The sequence below is a fragment of the Hippopotamus amphibius genome, chromosome 2 (assembly GCF_030028045.1).
Source record: "Hippopotamus amphibius kiboko isolate mHipAmp2 chromosome 2, mHipAmp2.hap2, whole genome shotgun sequence".
In the NCBI taxonomy this organism is placed as follows: domain Eukaryota; kingdom Metazoa; phylum Chordata; class Mammalia; order Artiodactyla; family Hippopotamidae; genus Hippopotamus; species Hippopotamus amphibius.
Window position 1 is genome coordinate 88,975,478 of NC_080187.1, and position 20,278 is coordinate 88,995,755.

Below are 20,278 nucleotides of genomic sequence, written 5' to 3' on the forward strand. Positions count from 1 at the left end.
GTTGGGGGGTAGAGAATTTAAGTATTTATTCAGAGTCATTAATAAAAAAAAAAAGGAGCAAGTATGGAAATGGAACCGAGATAGAGTTTAAAGTGCTTAGCATAGAGCCTGGCATATAACACTCAATACATGTAGCCACTATTATAGTATTATCAGCATTATGATGATTATGATTATTCTTTATTTATACCAAGTAATGTAATTGAAGTTATCCAACTCGTAAATGATAAGAATTCAGATCCAATTATGTCATTTCTAGAGCCCTCGACCTCAACCTAAAAAACTGTATGCTTTTTTGAGGCAGAACCCTAAATTTGGATAGGCTACCCTGTAAGTAAAAAGGAAACAACCCTTGGTGAGAAAATACTGAAGAACACGGGAAAGGGTCTGTCATTAAGATCCAGAACCTATCTTTGAAAATGAAGAACTGGAAGAAAATTTCAGAGAAAACATTTTGTTTACTTAGAAAAAGGGACTTGCATGAAAAATGAACAGATAAAATAATAGCTTCGATGAACACAGTACCATGTGAGTTAAGATAAACTAGCAAGAAAACTAAAACTGCTTTCATACAGTTAAAATCTGGATTGGAAGAATGAGAAACAGAACTGATATTATGGAAATAATCACTGATATAGATATTTGCTACAAAAGCAGAGGAAAAGAACAGAGAGGTTAAAAATGGTGAGAAAAGGATTTATGATGAGAGAATAGAAAATTAAGCATTAACTTAGGTGTTCTTGGTGAGAAATCAGAACATTTAGGAAAGAAATAGAATCAAGGACAAATGAAGAAAACTTTTATGAGCTAAAAATAATCAAAATATGCCAGTTAAAACGGCTAACATATCCAGCCAATAGTAATAATATCTAAATATTATCCTGCTGTAGTTTTTGTATTTCATGGGTGAAAAGGAGAATCTTGTAATAATCCTGGAGGAAAAACAGTTACCTGCATTTCTTTTAATGTTCGAGGAATTTTATTCCTTGTCGAAGGTAGTAGAAATATATTCTTTATTATTTGTGGTCTCAAAAAATAGTCCCTCATTTTCTTTGTAAAAATTTTACTTGAAAACCTGTTCCAGTTGACAAAGTGATGCACCCCCCAAAAAAAATTAGGATGAAAGTCCTCAGATATATGCTGTTAGTTGTAAATATAGCTATAGCTATAACTATAGACTGATAATGAGAATAATTAAATAGAAAGTTATGTCTAAGTAATTATTGCAAATAAGATTATAGACATAAATTCCAATATAAACTAGCTTCTTGTATACACGCATACACACACACACGCACATAAACAATTAATAATGATTATCTGGGTCTCAAATTCCAGATCATTTATTTTTCAATTGTAATAAAATACATATAACATAAAATTTACCATTTTACTTGTATAGTTTAATAGTGTTCAGTTTATTCACTTTGTTGCACAGCCAATCTCTGGAACTTTTTCATCTTGCAAAACTGAAACTCTGTACCCATTAAATAAGAACTTCTTCCCCCTTCCCCCAGCCCCTGGCAACCACCATTCTCCTTTGTTTCTGTGAGTTTGACTGCTCTAGGTACCTCGTCGAAGTGAAATCATACAATATTTGTCTTTTTGTGACTGATTTATTTACAGATTACATTTTTAAGGCCTGAAAAGAGGAGGTTTGAAGAGATTGGGTAACTAGGAATGGAAGACTGATTTTCTGCTTTTAAGATAATTTGTTTTGGGTTTTGCTGAAGAGTCATTGTTTGCTTTTATCTCTGTTTCTGCTCAGATTTGTTATTAGGGAAGCCTTCTTTCTTTGGAGTCAAGTACATTTTCAGCCTCAATAGATACGATCATGTGTTGTTGTTTTGTTGTTGCTGTTTGCTTGTTTTATTTTTTTCTCTATTATATTGATAGATTTCCTGATAGTGAACTGCACTCATTCCTGGAATAAACTCTGGTGATAATAGTGTATCATTCTTTCGGTAACATTGTTATGTTCAGTTTAAATATATGAATTGAATATATTCAGTTTTATTTAGGAAGTTGCATTTATATGCCTGCTTGATTTTTGGTTGGTTATTTGCTTGCTTTGTTTTGATAAGGGTCATTGCTAGTTCAGTTATTTCAGTTTTGCTGGCATAATAAAGGCTTATGAGAGAGCCTTCTTTATAAGGTAACTTGTCATCATTTTCTACAGCCTGAGAGAGTGTAAATAGCATTGAGAGTTGAAGGCAAGGTAAAAGATAGATAAAATCCAGCTGTGCCCCATCTGTACCCGATGCCATTTTTAAAGGTGGTTTTTAAAATACATTTTTTATTCTGTTCTGGGGTTTTCAAATTTTAAAGCACATGTGAACTCATTAAACTGCAAATTCTGGTTTCAGGGGTCTCAGTGGAGCCTGAGCTGCTGCATTTCCAACAAGTTCCGAGGTTATGCCAATGCTGATGGTTCTGGGACCACAGTTTGAATAACAAGAGGCTAGCGTGGTGGTTCCCAAACTTTGCTGCATATTGGAATCACCTGGGGAACTTTTAGAACCTCCTCATGTCTGGGTCACATCCATACCAATTAAATCAGAATAGCTGGGAGTGGAAGCCAAGCGTAAATTGTTTTTCAAGAACCCCAGGTGGTGCCAATGATCAGCAAATCTTGGGGACCACTGCACTAGGTAATTGTTCTGTTCAGGTTCCGCTTTGCACAGTTTTGGTTACTTTTAGTTTACTAAACAATTGCCCATTTAAGTTTTCAAAGTTATGGTCAGTAAGTTACATGTGTTAATCTCTCATAATTCTTGTAATGCATTTGGTTTCTATGGTTATGTCTCCCTTCTATTCTTGTACTTGCGTATTTTTGCTTTTTCTTTTTTTCCTTAATGAAGTTTGCAAATGATTGTTCTGTTTAGCCTGTCTTTTCAGAGAACCATCTTTCCTTTTATTGTTTCAAATATTGCTCTTTTTTCTGTGTGATTAATTTCAGCTTTTATCTTTAATGCCCTGTTTAGTTTTACTTGGATTGTCTTACAGTTTTTCTCTTACGGTAAATACTTTTCCTTTTTCTTTTGTCTTTTTCTTTTCTTTGCTTTCTAGATAGTTGACAAATTTTCTTTTGATCTTCTGTTTGATTCATGGCTTATTTTCTTAATCTTCATGTAGTTCAGAGGATTTGGTCACTTTTTTTTTTTACTCTTACTTTTATTTGCCAAAGATAAGACAGAATGGCCTGAAAAATTCTCTACTTTTAAGAATTTGTTAACATTTTCTTTCTGGTCAAGAACATGATCAATTTTTATAAAATTTCCGTGGATATACCAACAAAGTGTAAGCTGTATTTGAATGATGTCAAGTAAGTCTTTGTCTAAAAGTCATGTTCAAATCTAAAGGAGAGGTATTCAGAATTCTCACAATAATTACATTTTTATCAAGTTTCTTGTATTTTATTAGTTTTTATTTTATACATTTCTCCACAGTATTGTTTGATGCATATGAGATTTATGATTTACCCTTTTCATTAATTGTATACTTCATTCATAATGTTCTTTATCCTGTTTATTGTAATTCATCTTAAATTCCATCTTAACCATTGCTAATTGACACTGATTTTTTGTTGCTGTTGTTGGATTTGCCTGACTTCTCTGCCTACTATTTTGTTTTCAACTTTTTGTTCTTATTCTTATTTTGTCTTGTGTGTGCCTTATTTGTTTGCTGGAGTTAATCTAATGCTCTCTTTGTGGGATAATTCAGTCCACTTACATTTGTTGTAATGATTGATATACTTGATTTTATTCCTCCTATTTTACTTTATGTTAATCATTTCTTTTTTTGTCCTTATTTTGGCTGTCTTAAGTTCCTATTCATTGTATTTTGTTTCCTCACTGTTAATTTGAAAGTTCTACCTTCCCTTTCCCTGCTTTTAAAATGAAACGTCTCTCTTATTATTATTTGAAAATTATATGCAGCTTTCATATCTACTCATGGGTACTGTGATTATCATCTGTATTTTAGAGAAGAGAAGTTGGGGGCCTAGAAAAGTTGCGTAACTTCCCTTAAGTTTACATAGTAAGTGATAGAGCTGATTTATTAGTATAGTTTAATGTAATTTAATATAATTATATTAATTATAGTATATTTTAATATAATATTACAAAATTTAATTTAATTTTACTATAATTTCAATATAGTAAAAGTAAACATAGACCACTTAGTAAATCATGAAGTATCTGTGCTCTGAAATTAAAAAAATCTGCAAGAATTGATTTTCTTGAGTAATATATAATAAAATTGTCTCAAGACCAGAAAATAGGAATAGAGTAAATGTCATGAAAGACTCAGAGTTGTCTAAGAATCTTCTCTGAAACAGATTCTGGGAAAATGATTTTACCAGTGAGTTTTTCAGGACTTTCAAGTTTTTGTATTTCTTTTCATAAAAAATAATGACTGTCATCTAAACCATTTTATGAAGCATGCATATAACCCTGGCATGAAAACTTGGCAAAGAAAATACAAAAATTCCTACAAAAGTATCCCAAATACATATAGAGAATTTGGAAGAAACTGTTAGTAAACCAATTCAACAGTAAATTGAGTAATCTTCCATAGACCAACAAAGATAATTTAATCTAAGAATTCAATAATATGTAACAACAAAAAATGCTGTAGGGCATAAAAAGGATAATCCTTACAGTGCTAAAAAGGCATCTAATAGTATTCAACAACCATTCTGATAAGAAACCTTTAAAAAACTCTGAGAAAACTAGCAATAAGTGAATATACCAAATGATGAGAAAAAGTCAACCATCAATTAATAGCCAAAATTATTATTAACTGTGAAACTCTAGAAGTATTCTCATTAATATTATGAATAAAATATTCCTGGTAGCACTATCCCTATTTTACATATTTTTGAATGTTCTCTTCAAAGAAATAATGCATATGTATCTGAAAAAAAAAATCCAACCTTATTATAATTAAATAAATGAAAGGTATAACATTAATGTAATGATATCTTTTCTCTATCAACTTGCCACAGTTAAAAACAAATCCCATTAATATGACTAATATGTAATTCTGGCAGCAGGGAGGTGACATGGAAATGCTTATGATCTGCCCGAGGGAGTAGAATTTGGCAAAAATCTTTATGGAAAGCAGCTTGACAGTTTTTAACCAAGAGCTTTAAAAGAGTTTATGTCCTTTGACCCGGTAATTCCACTTCTGGGAACTCCAGCCTAAGGAAATCATAAGAATTGCTGACAAAGATTTGTGTACAAGGATGTTAATGGCAGTGCTGTTTATAACATTTTTTAAAATGGGAAATAACCTAAAATGCCAAACAATGGGAGAATGGTCAAATAAAGTACGATACAGCCATGCAGTGTAATACAGTACAGGCATTAAAATCATGCTTTTGGAAAACTAATCTAAAGGGAAAGATGCGAAGTTAATTAAAAAAAGGCAGGATATGCATTTATTTAAATTTGATCTCCATTTTATAAAAATCCATGTTTATATATATTATATATATATGTAGGAAAAGTTTAATGGACTGGAAGGAAATACTAAGAAACATAAATAATATATTAATATAATACTATCAGATTGTGTTAAACTCAGAAAAGTTCTCTCTGCCAGATCATTTAAGTAACCATCAGGGATTTACATTTCGTATTGAAGGACACACTTAATTCTAAATTTAATTAATTCTTAGTTCTAAAACTTAAATTCTAAGGCTATAGGCTGAGGTTCTGTCTCTGTGCAAAGAATCATTATCTTTGCAATAATTAGTGTATCTGTTTTATAATCATAGTTTCCATCCATAACTGTGGGCAGTTTAGATCAGTTGAGAAACTGAAGAGAGTGCTCTCTTATAACACCACTACCAGAAAATCACCAATGAGAGTTTTGGTGGCTCATGTTTTATGAAAATTGGCAAAGAGCTAGTATGAAATAATCTTATTGTCTCCCCCTTTGCATCCATAAGCAAAAGAATTTAGGCATCTTTATGCTCAGTTGAAGGAAGTAAACAATTGGAATCCCAGGTCTGGAACATGCCAGTGAGATACCCAGTATCCTCTTCTTTCTCCACATGAGCAATGCAAGAAACTAACAGGAAAAGAGCCACATACAAAAGTTAGAATCTGAGAGTTGTAGTGGGCTTCTGAGGCACCGTTATCCCATTTCCTACCCAGAGTGAGAATTCTTAAATCCAATGGGAGGTGGGGTCTTTACAGCCACTGGGAATTCCCCTGTGTTTATCGGCACAGGCTTCCTCATCTGTAAAATGGTAACAACTTGAGATAATTGCGAGCATGATGTGAAGTCAAGCTTCTGAGATTGTAGTGTAGTAGCCTGACATGTTTTGGTTATTATTACCTTTGCAAGGTTTCACATTCCTTTCTGGGACTTTTCTTATTGGATGACAAATCTGTTTACTGAGCCAAAAAACCAGTTCCTGGAACTATGCAGAATAAGTCTAACCCACCATCTACATTAACAGTCCTTCAAATAATTGAAGACAGCTTTCATGAATTTAATAACTGCTTTCTGTGTGTGTTTTTTTTTAATTTGAAGACTAGAACACAGTAAACCATAAAAATGAGCCGTTATCAGTCTTCCTTTGGATTTTCTGTGTAGATGTTGTTTAACATGTAAATGGTGCTGATTATAATTTGAGATATTAACAGTTAGATATGCCATTGTGTCCCTCTGTTATTGTTTGTAAAGGAGGTTAAACACTATATTAACTTCTGAGTAGTGATTTATTTTTGCTTTTGTTAGAGAAAAATAAAAAAAAGTAAAATAATATAATTTGACATTGCCTTTGAGAATTTTCAGTTTGTAGAGGTCTTTATTTCCACTCAATTTTATTTTAAAAAGCATACATGTAGTGTAAATACAGCATCACATAAATGCTAAGTTGTTCTTTGCTTCCTGGCGTAAGCTGTTGTGTAATATTGCTCTGTAACCATTAAGCAGCTGCTCTGTCTCAGAGATGCTCGTGTATCCTTTGGTAGATGAAGGGAATTTACTGTATAACTGTCTTCAAATTGCTTTAAAATCTAGGGCCTTTGTGTCAGCTATTTAGATTCACAGTGGTCTATGTAACACATGAAAACCATGTTTTTATTTGTTTGTTTATTTTTAACTGCTTTGTCATTTGTTTTTATTTTTTAATACATCATTATTGGAGTATAATTGCTTTACAATGTTGTGTTAGTTTCTGTTGTACAACAAAGTGAATCAGCTATATTTAAACGTATATCCCCATATCCCCTCCTTCTTGAGCCTCCCTCCCACCCCTCTAGGTCATCACAAAGCATCAAGCTGATCTCCCTGTCCTATGCAGCAGCTTCCCACTAGCCATCTGTTTTACATTTGGTAGTGTGTATATGTCCGTGCTGCTCTCTCACTACATCCCCAGCCTCCCCTTCGCCACCCCCTGTCCTCAAGTCTGTTCTCTACTCCTGCATCTTTCTCCCTGCCCTGTCGCTAGGTTCATCAGTACCATCTTTCTAGATTCCATATATATTATGCATTAGCATATGGTATTTGTTTTTCTCTTTTTGACTTACTTCAGTCTGTATGACAGACTGTGTTTTTAGAAGGCCCCAGAAGCCTGGAGGTTACAGGTGGGGTCGTGTTAACAGCAAGAACCTGCATTTTGCGGAGTCTTACCCTCCATGCTGTATAGCAGGACTGCTGACCGCCCTGCATGATCCTCTCCGGTTATTTTGCCAGAGTCCTTAAGGACTGTCTCTTGTATGCTAGTGAGCAAGCAGTATTGGCTGTCCAAGTGCCGTGTCATCCACTGTTTCTTTTCTTTAGCCTGCCTCATCTTGGGTAATGACTGTCGCTTGTAAAGGCTGTGCTGAGTGCAAAGATGCATGAAGGGGGCAGCCGTCTGCTTCAGGTGCTTCTCCCAGGACACCCAGTTGGCTGATTCCCACCCACCTGCCTCCCATAAAGTCACTGTCATCTCGCTACGCTCCATGCAGGAGTGGAGCCCCGTGGGACCTATGGGGTTGCATTTTTGTTAGTGGGTGTCAAAGCAGTTCTGACGCATTTCCAAAGTCTTTCACAGTTTTAGTAAAATAACTTTCAGTTTTCCTCGTAGATCCAGATTCCTTAGAACTTGGGGGATTGGGGGTGGGAGTAGAGAAGCACCCTGTGACATTCTGACCCTTACTTTTTCTATAAGATGGTCATTGCACGCGTCAGGGTGTGACTGCCTTGCTGTCTTCCTGCTGGTAGGATTACCTTGAGGTGGGTCTTTCCTCCCTTAGGGTTCGGCTCCTAACAGGACCACACATCACTCCATCTTAACGGCCGCGACTAGGGCATGACTGAGAAGCAAATGGAGTCCTAGCTACTCACTGGAGTAATGAGGAAATGAACTTCAGTTATCTATATATTGAAATGTCATCATGTATTACACATGGTATAATTTATATAAATAAATTGAAATGTTTGTTCTTCATTCACTCACTCATTAATTTATAAATATTTGTGAACTGTTTGAACACTTCTAATCCCATGGTAGTTATTTTGTACTAAATACCTAAAGTTGTGCATTAGGTACACAACAAACTCAGAGATATAATCTGACTATAATCATTATGCTTTCCCATTCTGCCCGAAAGCTTAAATAAATTCCTCAGCAAACAAGTTCCAGGAAATAACAAAGGTCAGTAGAGTTATCCTTCAGTCTTAAGCTATCTTTATCTTCATTGTTATAAAATTATTAAGGTGTTCATTTGTGACTATGTTTCAAAAAGTTGAACTTTACAATTTTGTCCTGCAAGCGTTTCATAGTCACTGTATAGGTGGGCACTGAGTTAGTGGTTAAGGGAGAAATAGAGACGAACAAAACCCAGTCACTCCCCCAAACAAGAAGAAACACAAGGCTTGAAAGTAGTTATCTTGGAAAACTTGAATGTGCAAAGTGTTGTAAAGTAAGGACACACTAGGTGCTATGTGAATACAGAAGAAAGAGATTATTTCTAGGTGGCACAGGGGTTTGGAAAGGAAGGTAAAGAAGCAGATTATGGAGCAGGTGGTGGTCGAGCTGAACATTGAAGGCTGAGAGCTGAGCCTGTGGAAAGGGGCCTTCTGACCAGAAGCAGCCACATGAGAAAGCTGTGAGGACAGGCCTTCCCAGAGCACAGTTGTGTGAGGACAAGGCACCTTGTCTGCTTGGTTAAGCACACGAGCCGTAGAGGTGATAAATAAAATTTCTATATTTAATATATTTGTCATATATAAAATGTTATGTTTACCATATATAAAAGTGTGATCTATTATACTTTAAAACAACAAAAGCAAAAGAAACCTTTGTATACGATGATAACCTATGGGAAAATTAAACGTCTTTGTCTCCAACCACACAAAGGGAGTCAATGTCCTTTTTTTGTCTCAATGGCTTTTAGCACTTTGTACAATGTTGTCTACCTGAAAGTTTCTCAGTAATCACTGAAATGAATTCAACCTGGTGAAAAATTAATTGCTCAAGAAGTAGGCGTTTCTTAAAATAGAGCTGCAGCAAGTGGGGACGTTTTGTTATTATCCTCTTAAAAATGTGTATCCTTTTCAGAGGGATGACTTAGTGTGAGACCTGAGTTTTATCACCACCTGAGATCTCATAATTTCTTCTCATTCTTTTGTTCTGTATCTAAAGAAGGGGGATGGATAGATGTAAAACAGTGTTCAGACATACGCAGCTCCTCTGTTTATTCACAACATTGAAGCGTATATACTAGTTAAATGATTTTCTGTCTTTTCATGCTGCGTGTGGTTAAAAAAGCAGGGTGGTGACTTTCATTCTGGTAAAATTTCTAAAGGATGATTTACAAACATGTTGAGAATTCAGTGTGCATATTTCGGTGTATGGCTGAGTGGTGGCTCTATAGGCCAGTCCCAGTCTGTTGCTAACATTTAATCTGTGCCTACTCTGGGCTTCATATTTGTATCTCACTTATTATTTGTGACAACGCGATAAGGTAGATAATTTTATCATCTCTAATATATAAATGAGGAATCCGAGGCACAAAGAGTCTGATGTTCCAGGACTGTTGTTATTATTAATTTAGATTAATTAGTTTTTAACCATTATGATTAATTATTTCAGGATGCCGCACTGGCAGACCACAGTCAGGAGTCAAACCCCGGCTCTTTGACTTGAGCGCGTCATGTTGCTAAACCAGCCAGCCTCGTATCCCTGCACCGAACCTAATCCCTTAGTCAGCCCTAAAGCTTTATGCAACATCCGATCAAATTCCCAGTTCTTGGAATTTAGAGTTTTTTCCTGGAAGCATTTTAACTCTGAGGATTTTCAAAGTCTTATTCTCTCCCTGGAGCAGCAGAAGGTAGCCATGTCCCTCCTACCTAAGGTGTTCTCCCCCTTCTCCCCCTCACTACCCTTCCCTCTCATGGATGAGAAGCTGGGGCCTGACTGGTGTCTGTGGGCATCTCCGTCTCCGGTCCTGGACAGCGCCAGACCGGCTACAAGCAGGTCTGCCTCCCTCAGGCTCCTGGCCCCTGGGCCACAGCCGCCGTGCACCCCGTACCGCAGGTCATGGAAGGGTCAGGAGGCCTCGCTGACACCATTCGCCAGCAAAAGGATCCAGTTCTTGAAATGAAGGGAGTCCCAGGGAGTGGCAGCAAGGGTGAGGAAGCAGTGAAATCATGTGAGGTCTGTTAAAGGTGCACGGAAATAGGCCTGCGTAAAGTGTTCGTTGTATGTGTACAGGTTCTGCTTTTGTGTGATTCATGGCGGGAACGAGGGTGGGAGTGCTGCTAACAGCGACTCGCTTTTCTTTCATCAGGGACGGATTTGTGAAAGAACAGTGGTTTCAAGAGATCTTTGAAGTAATTCCAACAAGGTGCTAATTGTGATTGTGGTTTTCCTTTTTCTTTCTTTCTTTTTTTTTTTTTTTAAGTGGATGGACTTTAGTCTACCAGGTGCTCCCGAGCTGAGGGTCCCTGAACCTTCATTCCCTATGCATGGGCCGTGGCAAATAAAACCATACCAATTGCCCTGTACCTTTGGAAGCTTAAAAAATTTTTCCTGAGAGACTATTTACTTCTAAACTTTAAACTTTTGTTTACACAGACCCGGTTTGCATTTCACAGGACTTTTGCTTTTACATGTCTTCGTTGTAAGCGTACTTGGTTTTTGTTCTAACGTTGGGTTTAAAACACTTGAACAATCCTAGTGTTTAATCATTTATTTGCTTCCTGCTTATGTTGATCCCTTTCCTCTTGATGTTTATTTTCAGGATACCTTGAGGATAGTTTTGTAAAATCTGGAGTCTTCAATGTATCAGAACTTGTGAGGGTATCCAGAAGTAAGTAAACTCTTTTCTTAGTATTTAATTACATGGTATGATTGAAAATATTTTATATTTTGAACCTTAAATTCTGTATGAAGAGAACTGTTTATTAGGAGAACTTGAGTTTTAAAATTGCCCACCTTTTGATGACATCATAGGTGAATATGTTTTGTCTGGTATTCTAAAATATTTGCATTTAAGTCAACACTTTTTGTAGTACAAAAATAATTTGCGGTTTGTTCTGCTTGCTGTGTTACTGGTATTCATTTAATTCACTGTTCATTCTGTGACCATAGATGGTCATTTATATCAAAGGAAGTGTGATTAATTAAATGTGCTCAGTGTTGTTATGATAACCCACATAAGTTTCCTGTAGATAAGTGCTTTTTCATTTTGCTAACATTTTGGTGGGGGCTTGGAGATGTACAGGATATACACACTAACGTGCAGAGTGTAGAGGGATGCAGAAATTAACTTTGCAGATTGTAGCTGGATATAGATAGAAAGCATTGTTATCCCAAACAATGTCCAATTGTTTTCACTGGCTACCTCACCTGAGACACCGTTCTTGGCAGGCTGGATGAGAATTTTCTTGAGTAGGTTCACCTGGCCAGCTAACTAAGCAGGGGGGAAGGTTCCTTGATCGACTCTTTTAGTTATTACTGGTGTGTGCAAATATATGTAAGATGCAGTTCTTATCTCATTGATTATGCTGAAGGGGGTGACTCATTTCTACTTGCTTTCTTCTGTGATTTAGTTTATTTATGTAACTTTGAAGGGTGTATTTTCGCCTGACATCTTGATAGAGAGTTTCACAGTTTGGAATGATTTATTCAGATGATGTAGGGCACTCTGATCCCTGTTTAAGTTGTATTTTTCACTTGGGTCAAATTCAGAGGTCATGAACAAGAATTATGGTGATCCAAAAAGAACAAACAAGACGGAGTTACTGAGGATAAGTATAGGTAGTGCGTTAGCATGGCGTTCAGTGAAGTAATCTTCAAGGAAGTAGGTGACTTTGTCCTTGGAACTCTAGTTTCTCAAATAGTTCAGATTACTGAAGTGGCTAGTGCAAATAGCCTGTATTTCAGAGAGTTCTGTACATGAACGTTTAAGACTTGAGTAATTTATCCTTTCTGACATGATTCTGCAGTAGATAAATGTATGCCCCAAAGACTTCTGCCCTGAGTCTGTTGGCTTGGGGGCAGTATAGGAGACCAAACCTAATATCCTATATCCCTGTACCTACTGGGTTCATACTGGCTGGGCAAGAGGAGTCTGATGATCTATTTCATCTACTTCATTCACCAAGGCGATGAGCCTTGTGTGTTTTTCCTGATCAATATGTGTTGTGCAAAGCCTCAGATATTTGAACTTTTTATGTGTATTTTTAATTTGGAAAGGAACATGCCTGACTTACTTACTACCACTTAATGGTATCATGAAGGAAAGGGGTGTGTGTGTGTGTGTCCCCATATTGCTCTTTAGCAGAGAGGCTATGCTGCTATAGTTATAAGACATTATGAAATTATTTGTTTAAATTTGTACTTTTCTCAGTATTATTATATATTTTTATCCTTCTTATGAGGACAGTAGAGTCACCTGTCAGAAAATATTATTATTTCCTCATTGTGCGTAACATTATGCGAGATGCTGTAGGAGAGCCACACGAAAACTTTTAAAAGCCCAGATTGATATTTTGAGAAATCTGAGTTTGAAACATAAAAATAGATTCAAAAATATCTTTCTGTAACAGTTCAGAAATGAGGTAGATGTAACATATATCATTCCTTCTTAATTCATACTGTCATCTCCTAGAGGTTTTTAAGTTATCTGTCGTAACAAACATTACTGATTTGTAATTAGCACATTAATTATCTACATTCATTCATTAGTTAGTTTATTCAGCAAACATTTATTTTCTACTCCGTATGCAAATAGGTATCTCTGAAATGCTTGAGAAGTTATTCTCCTGTTTTAATATATATCTTCATCATAATCTTATTTACACAATTGAACTTCATTGTTTATGAAATAAGGGTTTTCTAAGTAAACATCAACTTCAGCACAGCCCTTATGCTGTATATCACAAATTCTGACTTCTTGAGGGTTTATGGTATGTTAATGGTTTCTGTCCTCTGGGATTTTACTCTCATATGACCCTCTAATGTGTATGTTGACTTTAGCTAATGAAGCTATTCAGTTTTAGGATAGTGATCTTTCTGGTGAGTGATATTATCTCCATCTTAAAAGTTGATTTAGGATCAGCTTTTGGAGTGAGGAGAACAATAGGAGAGATTAAGGGTTGGCCTCTAACCCTTAGAATCCAAGATTCTTCTGAGCTTGGTGTCTAAGAGGGTATTGGCAGCCTCTTAAACATGATTTGCAGCCTTCAGGCCCCTTGCTGCTCTCTAGGAGAGGTGCTAACGCTGATCTCTGCATTTGATGTGAGTTTTTTCAGAGGCTTTTAAACAGGCGTATCTGTTTGGAACTTGCTTTTCTCATAACACTTTGTCTTTAGATAAATTTTGTGCATGTGTGCTGTTTTAGAATTTGGCCATGCTCATTACTAATCTACCTTAATTTCTGTAATCTCCCATTTAGTGTCAAAAGGCACACAGAATTTTACAGTGCTCGTGTGTAAATCTGTAGACAAAGTGTTTTTGTTTTGTTTTGCTTAAGCCATGGCTAAAGGTTGATTTTCCATCTTGTTCCCCGCCCCCAGTTTTATTGAGATTTAGTTGACATGTTGCACTGTATCATTTTAAGGTGTATAGCATAATGGCCTGATTGGCGTATGTTGTGAAATACCACAGTAAGTTAACATCCATCATCTCATACAGATACAAAAGAGAGAGAGACAGTAAGAAAGTATGTCCTTGTGATGAGCTCTCCTAGGATCTGCTCTTTTAACAGCTTTTCTGTGTATAATACAGCTGTGTTAACTGCAGTCCTCATGTTGTACATTACATCCCCAATACCTGTTTATCTTATAATTAGGAGTTTGTACGTCTGGACCATCTTCCTCCAGTTCTCCCTCCCCGTTAACACCCACCTGTGGTGACCTTTTCTGAGTTTGGTTTTTTGTTGTTTGTTTATTTGTTTAGATTCCATGTATAAGTGAGATCGTACAGTATTTATAAACAAATTGTTTTATTGCTTTCTTTGGAAAAATCCTTCTGGAACAAAATTTAGAAAAAAACAAAATTACCAAAGATTTTAAATTATTATTGTCTCATAAATTATACCTGGTATGTTTACGGTCAAGCAATCTGTGTTGACTATCAAGCCATATGTTTATTAAATAGAAACTACAAATCTTTGCCTAAATATTGCATGAGCTTAATAAAGTGCAAACAGTTGATATAAGATATAACATGTAAGTTTCCTGTTGGAAACTCAGTTCTTTGAATTGTATCCATTACTGCTGTAGGAAGCCAAACAGATTGAGCCCCTCAATGCCTCCTTCTAGCACATATTCTGCTTTCCAATATCACATAGAACATGGTTCTAATAATAAACTTTAAAACATGTAGTTACTGTGGGATTTCTTACCTTGCATTTTTTTAACCTCTGGTGTACCTCAAGCCACAACAAGCAGCTACATTTTAACTGTCCAAAGAACTTGAGCCATTAGGCATAGTTACACATTGAATACTAATATTTTCTATATAAAATGAGGCTACAGCATATTGTATGATAAGAACAAGCTAACACAAGGTAGGAACTCCAGAGTTTTACAGCTGAGACTAATCTTGTATGTATTGAGTTATTTAATTTTTAATAGAGAGAATCATTGTGCATTCCTTGATTATTTCTCCGCAATAAAGCGTGCACCACCTAATCATATCTTCTTTAAAAATACTTTGTTAGTCTCAGCCTGCCTGACGTTGAACGACAATTCAGCTGATAGTGAACACATTTCAAATGTTTATTTAAAATTCTGGGTATGAAAAATTCCTTGAAAATTGGCTGTCCTTTTGGAATTTTACACTCAATGTGAGGTTAGTTTGGAGAGAGGGAAGATTACATAGACTCTGTGTTCTTAGCATGAATCTCAAGGGCGCTAGAATTTTGTCACCACAGGCTAGGATACACTTTCTCTCATTGGAGGTCTTGAAGGCCTGATGAAAACAGATAAAGAAATAGAAACTATTCTTAAGCATTGTCCTTTGACCCCAACCTGGCTGGCCTCCACCTTGCATATCATCTCTGCCCGTGACCTTGCTCCTGTAGTAACTGCTGTTTAGAATAACCTCCCTTCAGTACCTTACTCATCCTCCAAAGCCCTGGGCCAGCTGTGACTTCCGCAGATTTCTTGGACCATTCAAGTTTCTATCAGATTCTTCTTTCCTTGAAATCCTCAGCATTTATTGATCATCTCCTTCATTGGGAAGTTTCATTATGAGCTGCATTATGCTTGTATCTCTTTGTTTTTCATGAATGTTTTGTGTACCCAACTTGTTGCCCAGTATGTCTCATTCAGGACAGGAACGCTCTTAGACTATTTTGTGTCCCTTGCAGCACCTGCCAGTGATGGGCACAGTATCTTACTGAACAAACTTCTAGCCAATAGGTTCATTTGTACCTGTTCACCAGCTTTTCACAGGTTTTTGAACTGCTTCATCTTTGCTGACCACTCTAGGTTGCCAGGGAAGAATTTCAGGGGAGAAAGCAAGGAAAGGAGGGAACTCACATTTGTTGAATATTATGCACTAGGCATGATGCTGGACTTTTATCACTCCTTACCTCATCTTATCCTCAAAATAATCATATGTGATAAGTTATTATAATTCTTATTCTACAGTTCAGGAAAAGTGAGGCACATAGCCCATCAGTGGCAGAGGGAGTTAAAACTAAAAGGCTCTGTATCTCCCAAGACTAATCATTCTAACACAACATGCTGCCTGACAGATTTACTCAAGATGTCTAGTAACCAATTTTAAAAATTTAAAAAGATGTAATCCATTGTATAACAACCAATACTTACATTAAAAATCTCAGTTCTTAATATATCAGCAAACTCAAAAAGACTTCTTGATTTATAAAATAATACCTTAAAGTATAAAACTTCATGAGTATATTTTAAACGACTTATGAAGTTGGGCATAAAAGCTTTTTTAAAAACAAAACATAGCTGTTGAGTAAAACTACTTACCATTCATATACGAAATCTGAATATGTATTTTGGGAAAAAATCTTGACTTATATTTCACATTTGTCAATTTTGTGTATATCCATGCCCTAATACAAGAATTATTTTTATATCAAATAATTATATGATTTCTAATGCGTTCTAACATTAATGTTAATATTATAAAATAATCTATTTTGTGAAACGATTCTGATTTGCTTTATTTAACAATAGTTTGGTTTTTGAGAGTTGACTTAGTACAAAGCACGTTGCTTGATGCTGGAAATAGGCAACGTATGTTGTTCCCCGTGGCGCATCTGTAGATGAGTGGGGTGACAGATGTAGTGACGACCAACAAAGGACTGCGTGAAGAAGCTTGGGCAGTGGGACTAGGGGCAGGGGTGATGGTCTGAGTGCGTCGAGTTTCCACACTTGAACATTGGCATCGTGAGGATGTTTGCAAATCTTAACCCTGGATGGTTGATAGTAGAGTCTTAAGGTAAACAGAGTTCCTCTCATCCGTGCCCAGAGCATGGAAAATATTAGATTATGATACTTGAGTAGAGATGGCAACAGTGAATGCCATTCCCATTGTTTTATGTTGTTGTTGCTTCATTCCTCAGCGCCCATAACCCAGGGCACTGGAGTCAACTTCCCAATTGGAGAAATCCCAAGCCAACCATACTATCATGACATGAACTCGGGGGTCAATCTTCAGAGGTCGCTGTCTTCTCCACCAAGCAGGTAATTGAAAGAGAAGTTGCCTTTGTTCTCAGGAGGTAGACACGCAGATAGAGAGGCACACAGGTGAAGGGGGAGGGAAATAAAGCAAAGAGTTCAAGATTTTTTGCTGATTTTACAGAGTTTTAATCTTTCCTGGTTAAATTTATTTTGAAATTTGAAAGTTAAATTGTTGTTCAAAGCATTTTAAACGTCTTTTTGGGGAGACAAGCAAACTATGAAAATGTATTGATATTTTTAGTCTCATACGAAGTATTGTAATTCTATAAGTCAAGTAATTATTTTAGTGACTTTAAAAATGATATTTCCATGGCAAAGATCCCTGGTTTAGGATTGATCCACCTAACTTTTACCCTAATACCATGTCCAAGCAGGGGATAATGAAACGTGAAAAATGAAATGTGTCATTTACTTAACCTTAAAAGGCTTCATTCTAAGCCATAGGTTTGCCAAGTTCTTCAATGAGTTGATATTCTTTGAATACTTCAGTTAACTCTCAGTTACCAGTGAAAGTATTACCTGCTCTGAGATTTGGCTTAACCAGTCTTTGTTGGGGAAGAGCTACAGAGAGGTGACTTTGCCTTTTAGTTCTCTGCTGACATTCTCATTTTTCTCTCTTGACCTTCTAATTGTAACTTTCAGTCCCACAGAAGTGTTGAAAGAGGTCTCCTATTTAAATGAGGGAAAATTAACTTGGAAAGTTGTTATACATAGGATTTCATGATATATTCCCCTATTGTAGAATGATAGAAGAAGGCTGAGTGAATGAGAAGATAAATAAATATTATAGCTTTTTTTTTTTGAGTTGGATCTTCAACACAGGAAGAGCAATCTCAATTCCATAGCATTAAATATACCCACTATCAGATAGAAGATCGTACATGAGTTCCAGAGCAAAACGTGTATTTCATAACATCAACTGTTAAAAAATTCTAAAGTCTGGATAACTATATTTCTTTGCTATTCTCAAAAACCAAAGTTAATTGCATCTGAATTAATTATAAGGCTATGTGAGTTTGTTTCTTTATTAACCAAGTTCAATTTGAAGTCATTTATGGTCAAACTCTATTTTTCGTATAGTTAGATTGCATAGCAAGATAATAGGGTTTATTATCATTAAAATTGTCTGTGATATGGTGAGGTGTTAAAATGCTTTAGTTTTTCTAAATTTAAAATGTGAATAGTAATTTTTTATTTTGTCTGATAAATTGGTATGTTGTCAACATAGATCTTTTCTCATTATCATTCAGTATCAGATACTATGTCATTCAGAATAAAAATGGTTTAAAAAACATCTCTCTTATTTCCTTAAGAAAATCTTTTCTCCCTCATTTCAAGTTTTCTGCACATATTTACTGCTGATTTACAGATGGGAGAATTAGATTAGAGGAGGGTTAAAAAAATACATTGTAACTTTGGATATGCTACAAAGAAACTAAAGAAATACTATTTACTCCCACTATGGTTTAACATGGATGGAAATTGCCTCTTCTACATCATGTTAATACTTTGGGAGTTGTGAGTCAATTATTTATCATAAATGTATCTGTGAATATACCCAGACGTGCACATGCTTCCAGGATTTGGAAACAGTGTAGTAGGAAGAGCACAGTCTTGGAAGTCAGAAGTCCTTACTCTGTGTCATGCTGCTTCCATTAACGTGCCCTGGGCAATTGATTTTCTCCAAATTTGTCTTCCCACTTGTAAGAAAATGGGTGATTGGTTTGTGTGTATGGCTTCTAAACTCAATTACAATTCTGAAATCCTGTGACATTAGGTTTATAATCACTGCATAAAGTTCATTCCGAAGAAATCTTTTTTAGTTTTTACCTCCGTGTGAATAAGATTTTTTAATATAAGGAAAAAATATCAATTTTTATTCTCATAACTAACTGTTTAATAGGGTATTGGTGGAGATATATGAAAGCAGTGTATCAAGTAATATGGCACGTGGCATAGAATAGCTTTTTAATCTCTGCTCTAAATATTCACTTTTCTTAGTAATTGAGATAAAACTGTTTTCTTTATTAAAATATATTATGATACAGTATTTTGAAAGTTATTTTGGCTTGAATTTAGCAGTGACCTGTTTTTTACAGTTGATCTTAAGAATAAAGGATCAAGCAGATGTAGAGAACGGACTTGAGTGAGGAAAGGGGGTGGGGGTGGGAGGGGGCCCTGTGGAAGCGGTGAAGGGAAAACTGGGACGAAGTGAGAGTAGCATTGACATATATATACTACCAAATGTGAAATGGATAGCTAGTGGGAAGTTGCTGCATAATACAGGGAGATCAACTCCATGATGGGTGATGACTTAGAGGGCCAGGATAGGCAGGGTGGGAGGAAGTCATGGGAGGGAAGGGATATGGGGATATTTGTATAAATACAGGTGATTCACTTTGGTGTACCTCAAAAACTGGCACGAGAGTGTAAAGCAATTATATTCCAATAAAGAGCTTAAAAAATTATTTAAAATTAAAAAAAAAGAATAAAGCATCAATAACCTAAGTTTTTAGGAAAAGATAAATTAAGAATATATGAAATAGTTTATAACCAGTAAAGTAGTATAAAATTTTTAATATTATTAAATATAGGGTTGCTACTAATAATTACTATTTAATAAGTGTCTTCTAAATGCCAGCCACTAAATGCATAAGCTTTACGTTTAATAACTCATTGAATCCTCACAACCACTCCCCTTTGAACTAGGGTTTTATTATTTCCATTTTGTAGATGATTAAACTGAGTTTAGGAAGGTTAAGGAGTTTACTTATCTTTGAATTGATATGAAAGAATTACATTGTTAATGGCAAATGCCTTGCAAATGAATGTTATTCATATTGATGATAATTATGAGCAGGTGCAATCTTAATAACAATTTTAAAATTAGTACACTGATATCATTAAGAATTCACTTTTTACTACTGATCGTAGTATTTCACTACTGGAAATGTATTTCAAAGGGTAAATATAATAAACACAATATTTGTCAGGCAAGTACAGTTCTAATATGTTATAATAAATGACACATACAACTAGAAATGTTTGCTATTCCTATTGATGTCTCGAATACTCACCATTATTTCAGAACTGTTCTGAG

At 35.7% G+C, this 20,278-nt stretch overlaps 1 protein-coding gene across 7 annotated transcripts in view; it reads left to right on the top strand.

The window, feature by feature from the left end:
- Nucleotides 1-20,278, top strand: part of NFIB (nuclear factor I B) — a 236,124-nt gene that overhangs the window by 152,639 nt on the left and 63,207 nt on the right. For all 7 annotated transcript variants that reach the window (XM_057725170.1, XM_057725163.1, XM_057725167.1 and 4 more), the window contains exons 4-5: nt 11,250-11,318; nt 17,061-17,181. In XM_057725170.1, the coding sequence (XP_057581153.1) occupies nt 11,250-11,318; nt 17,061-17,181 (190 nt within the window). The remainder of the gene's footprint in view (nt 1-11,249; nt 11,319-17,060; nt 17,182-20,278) is intronic.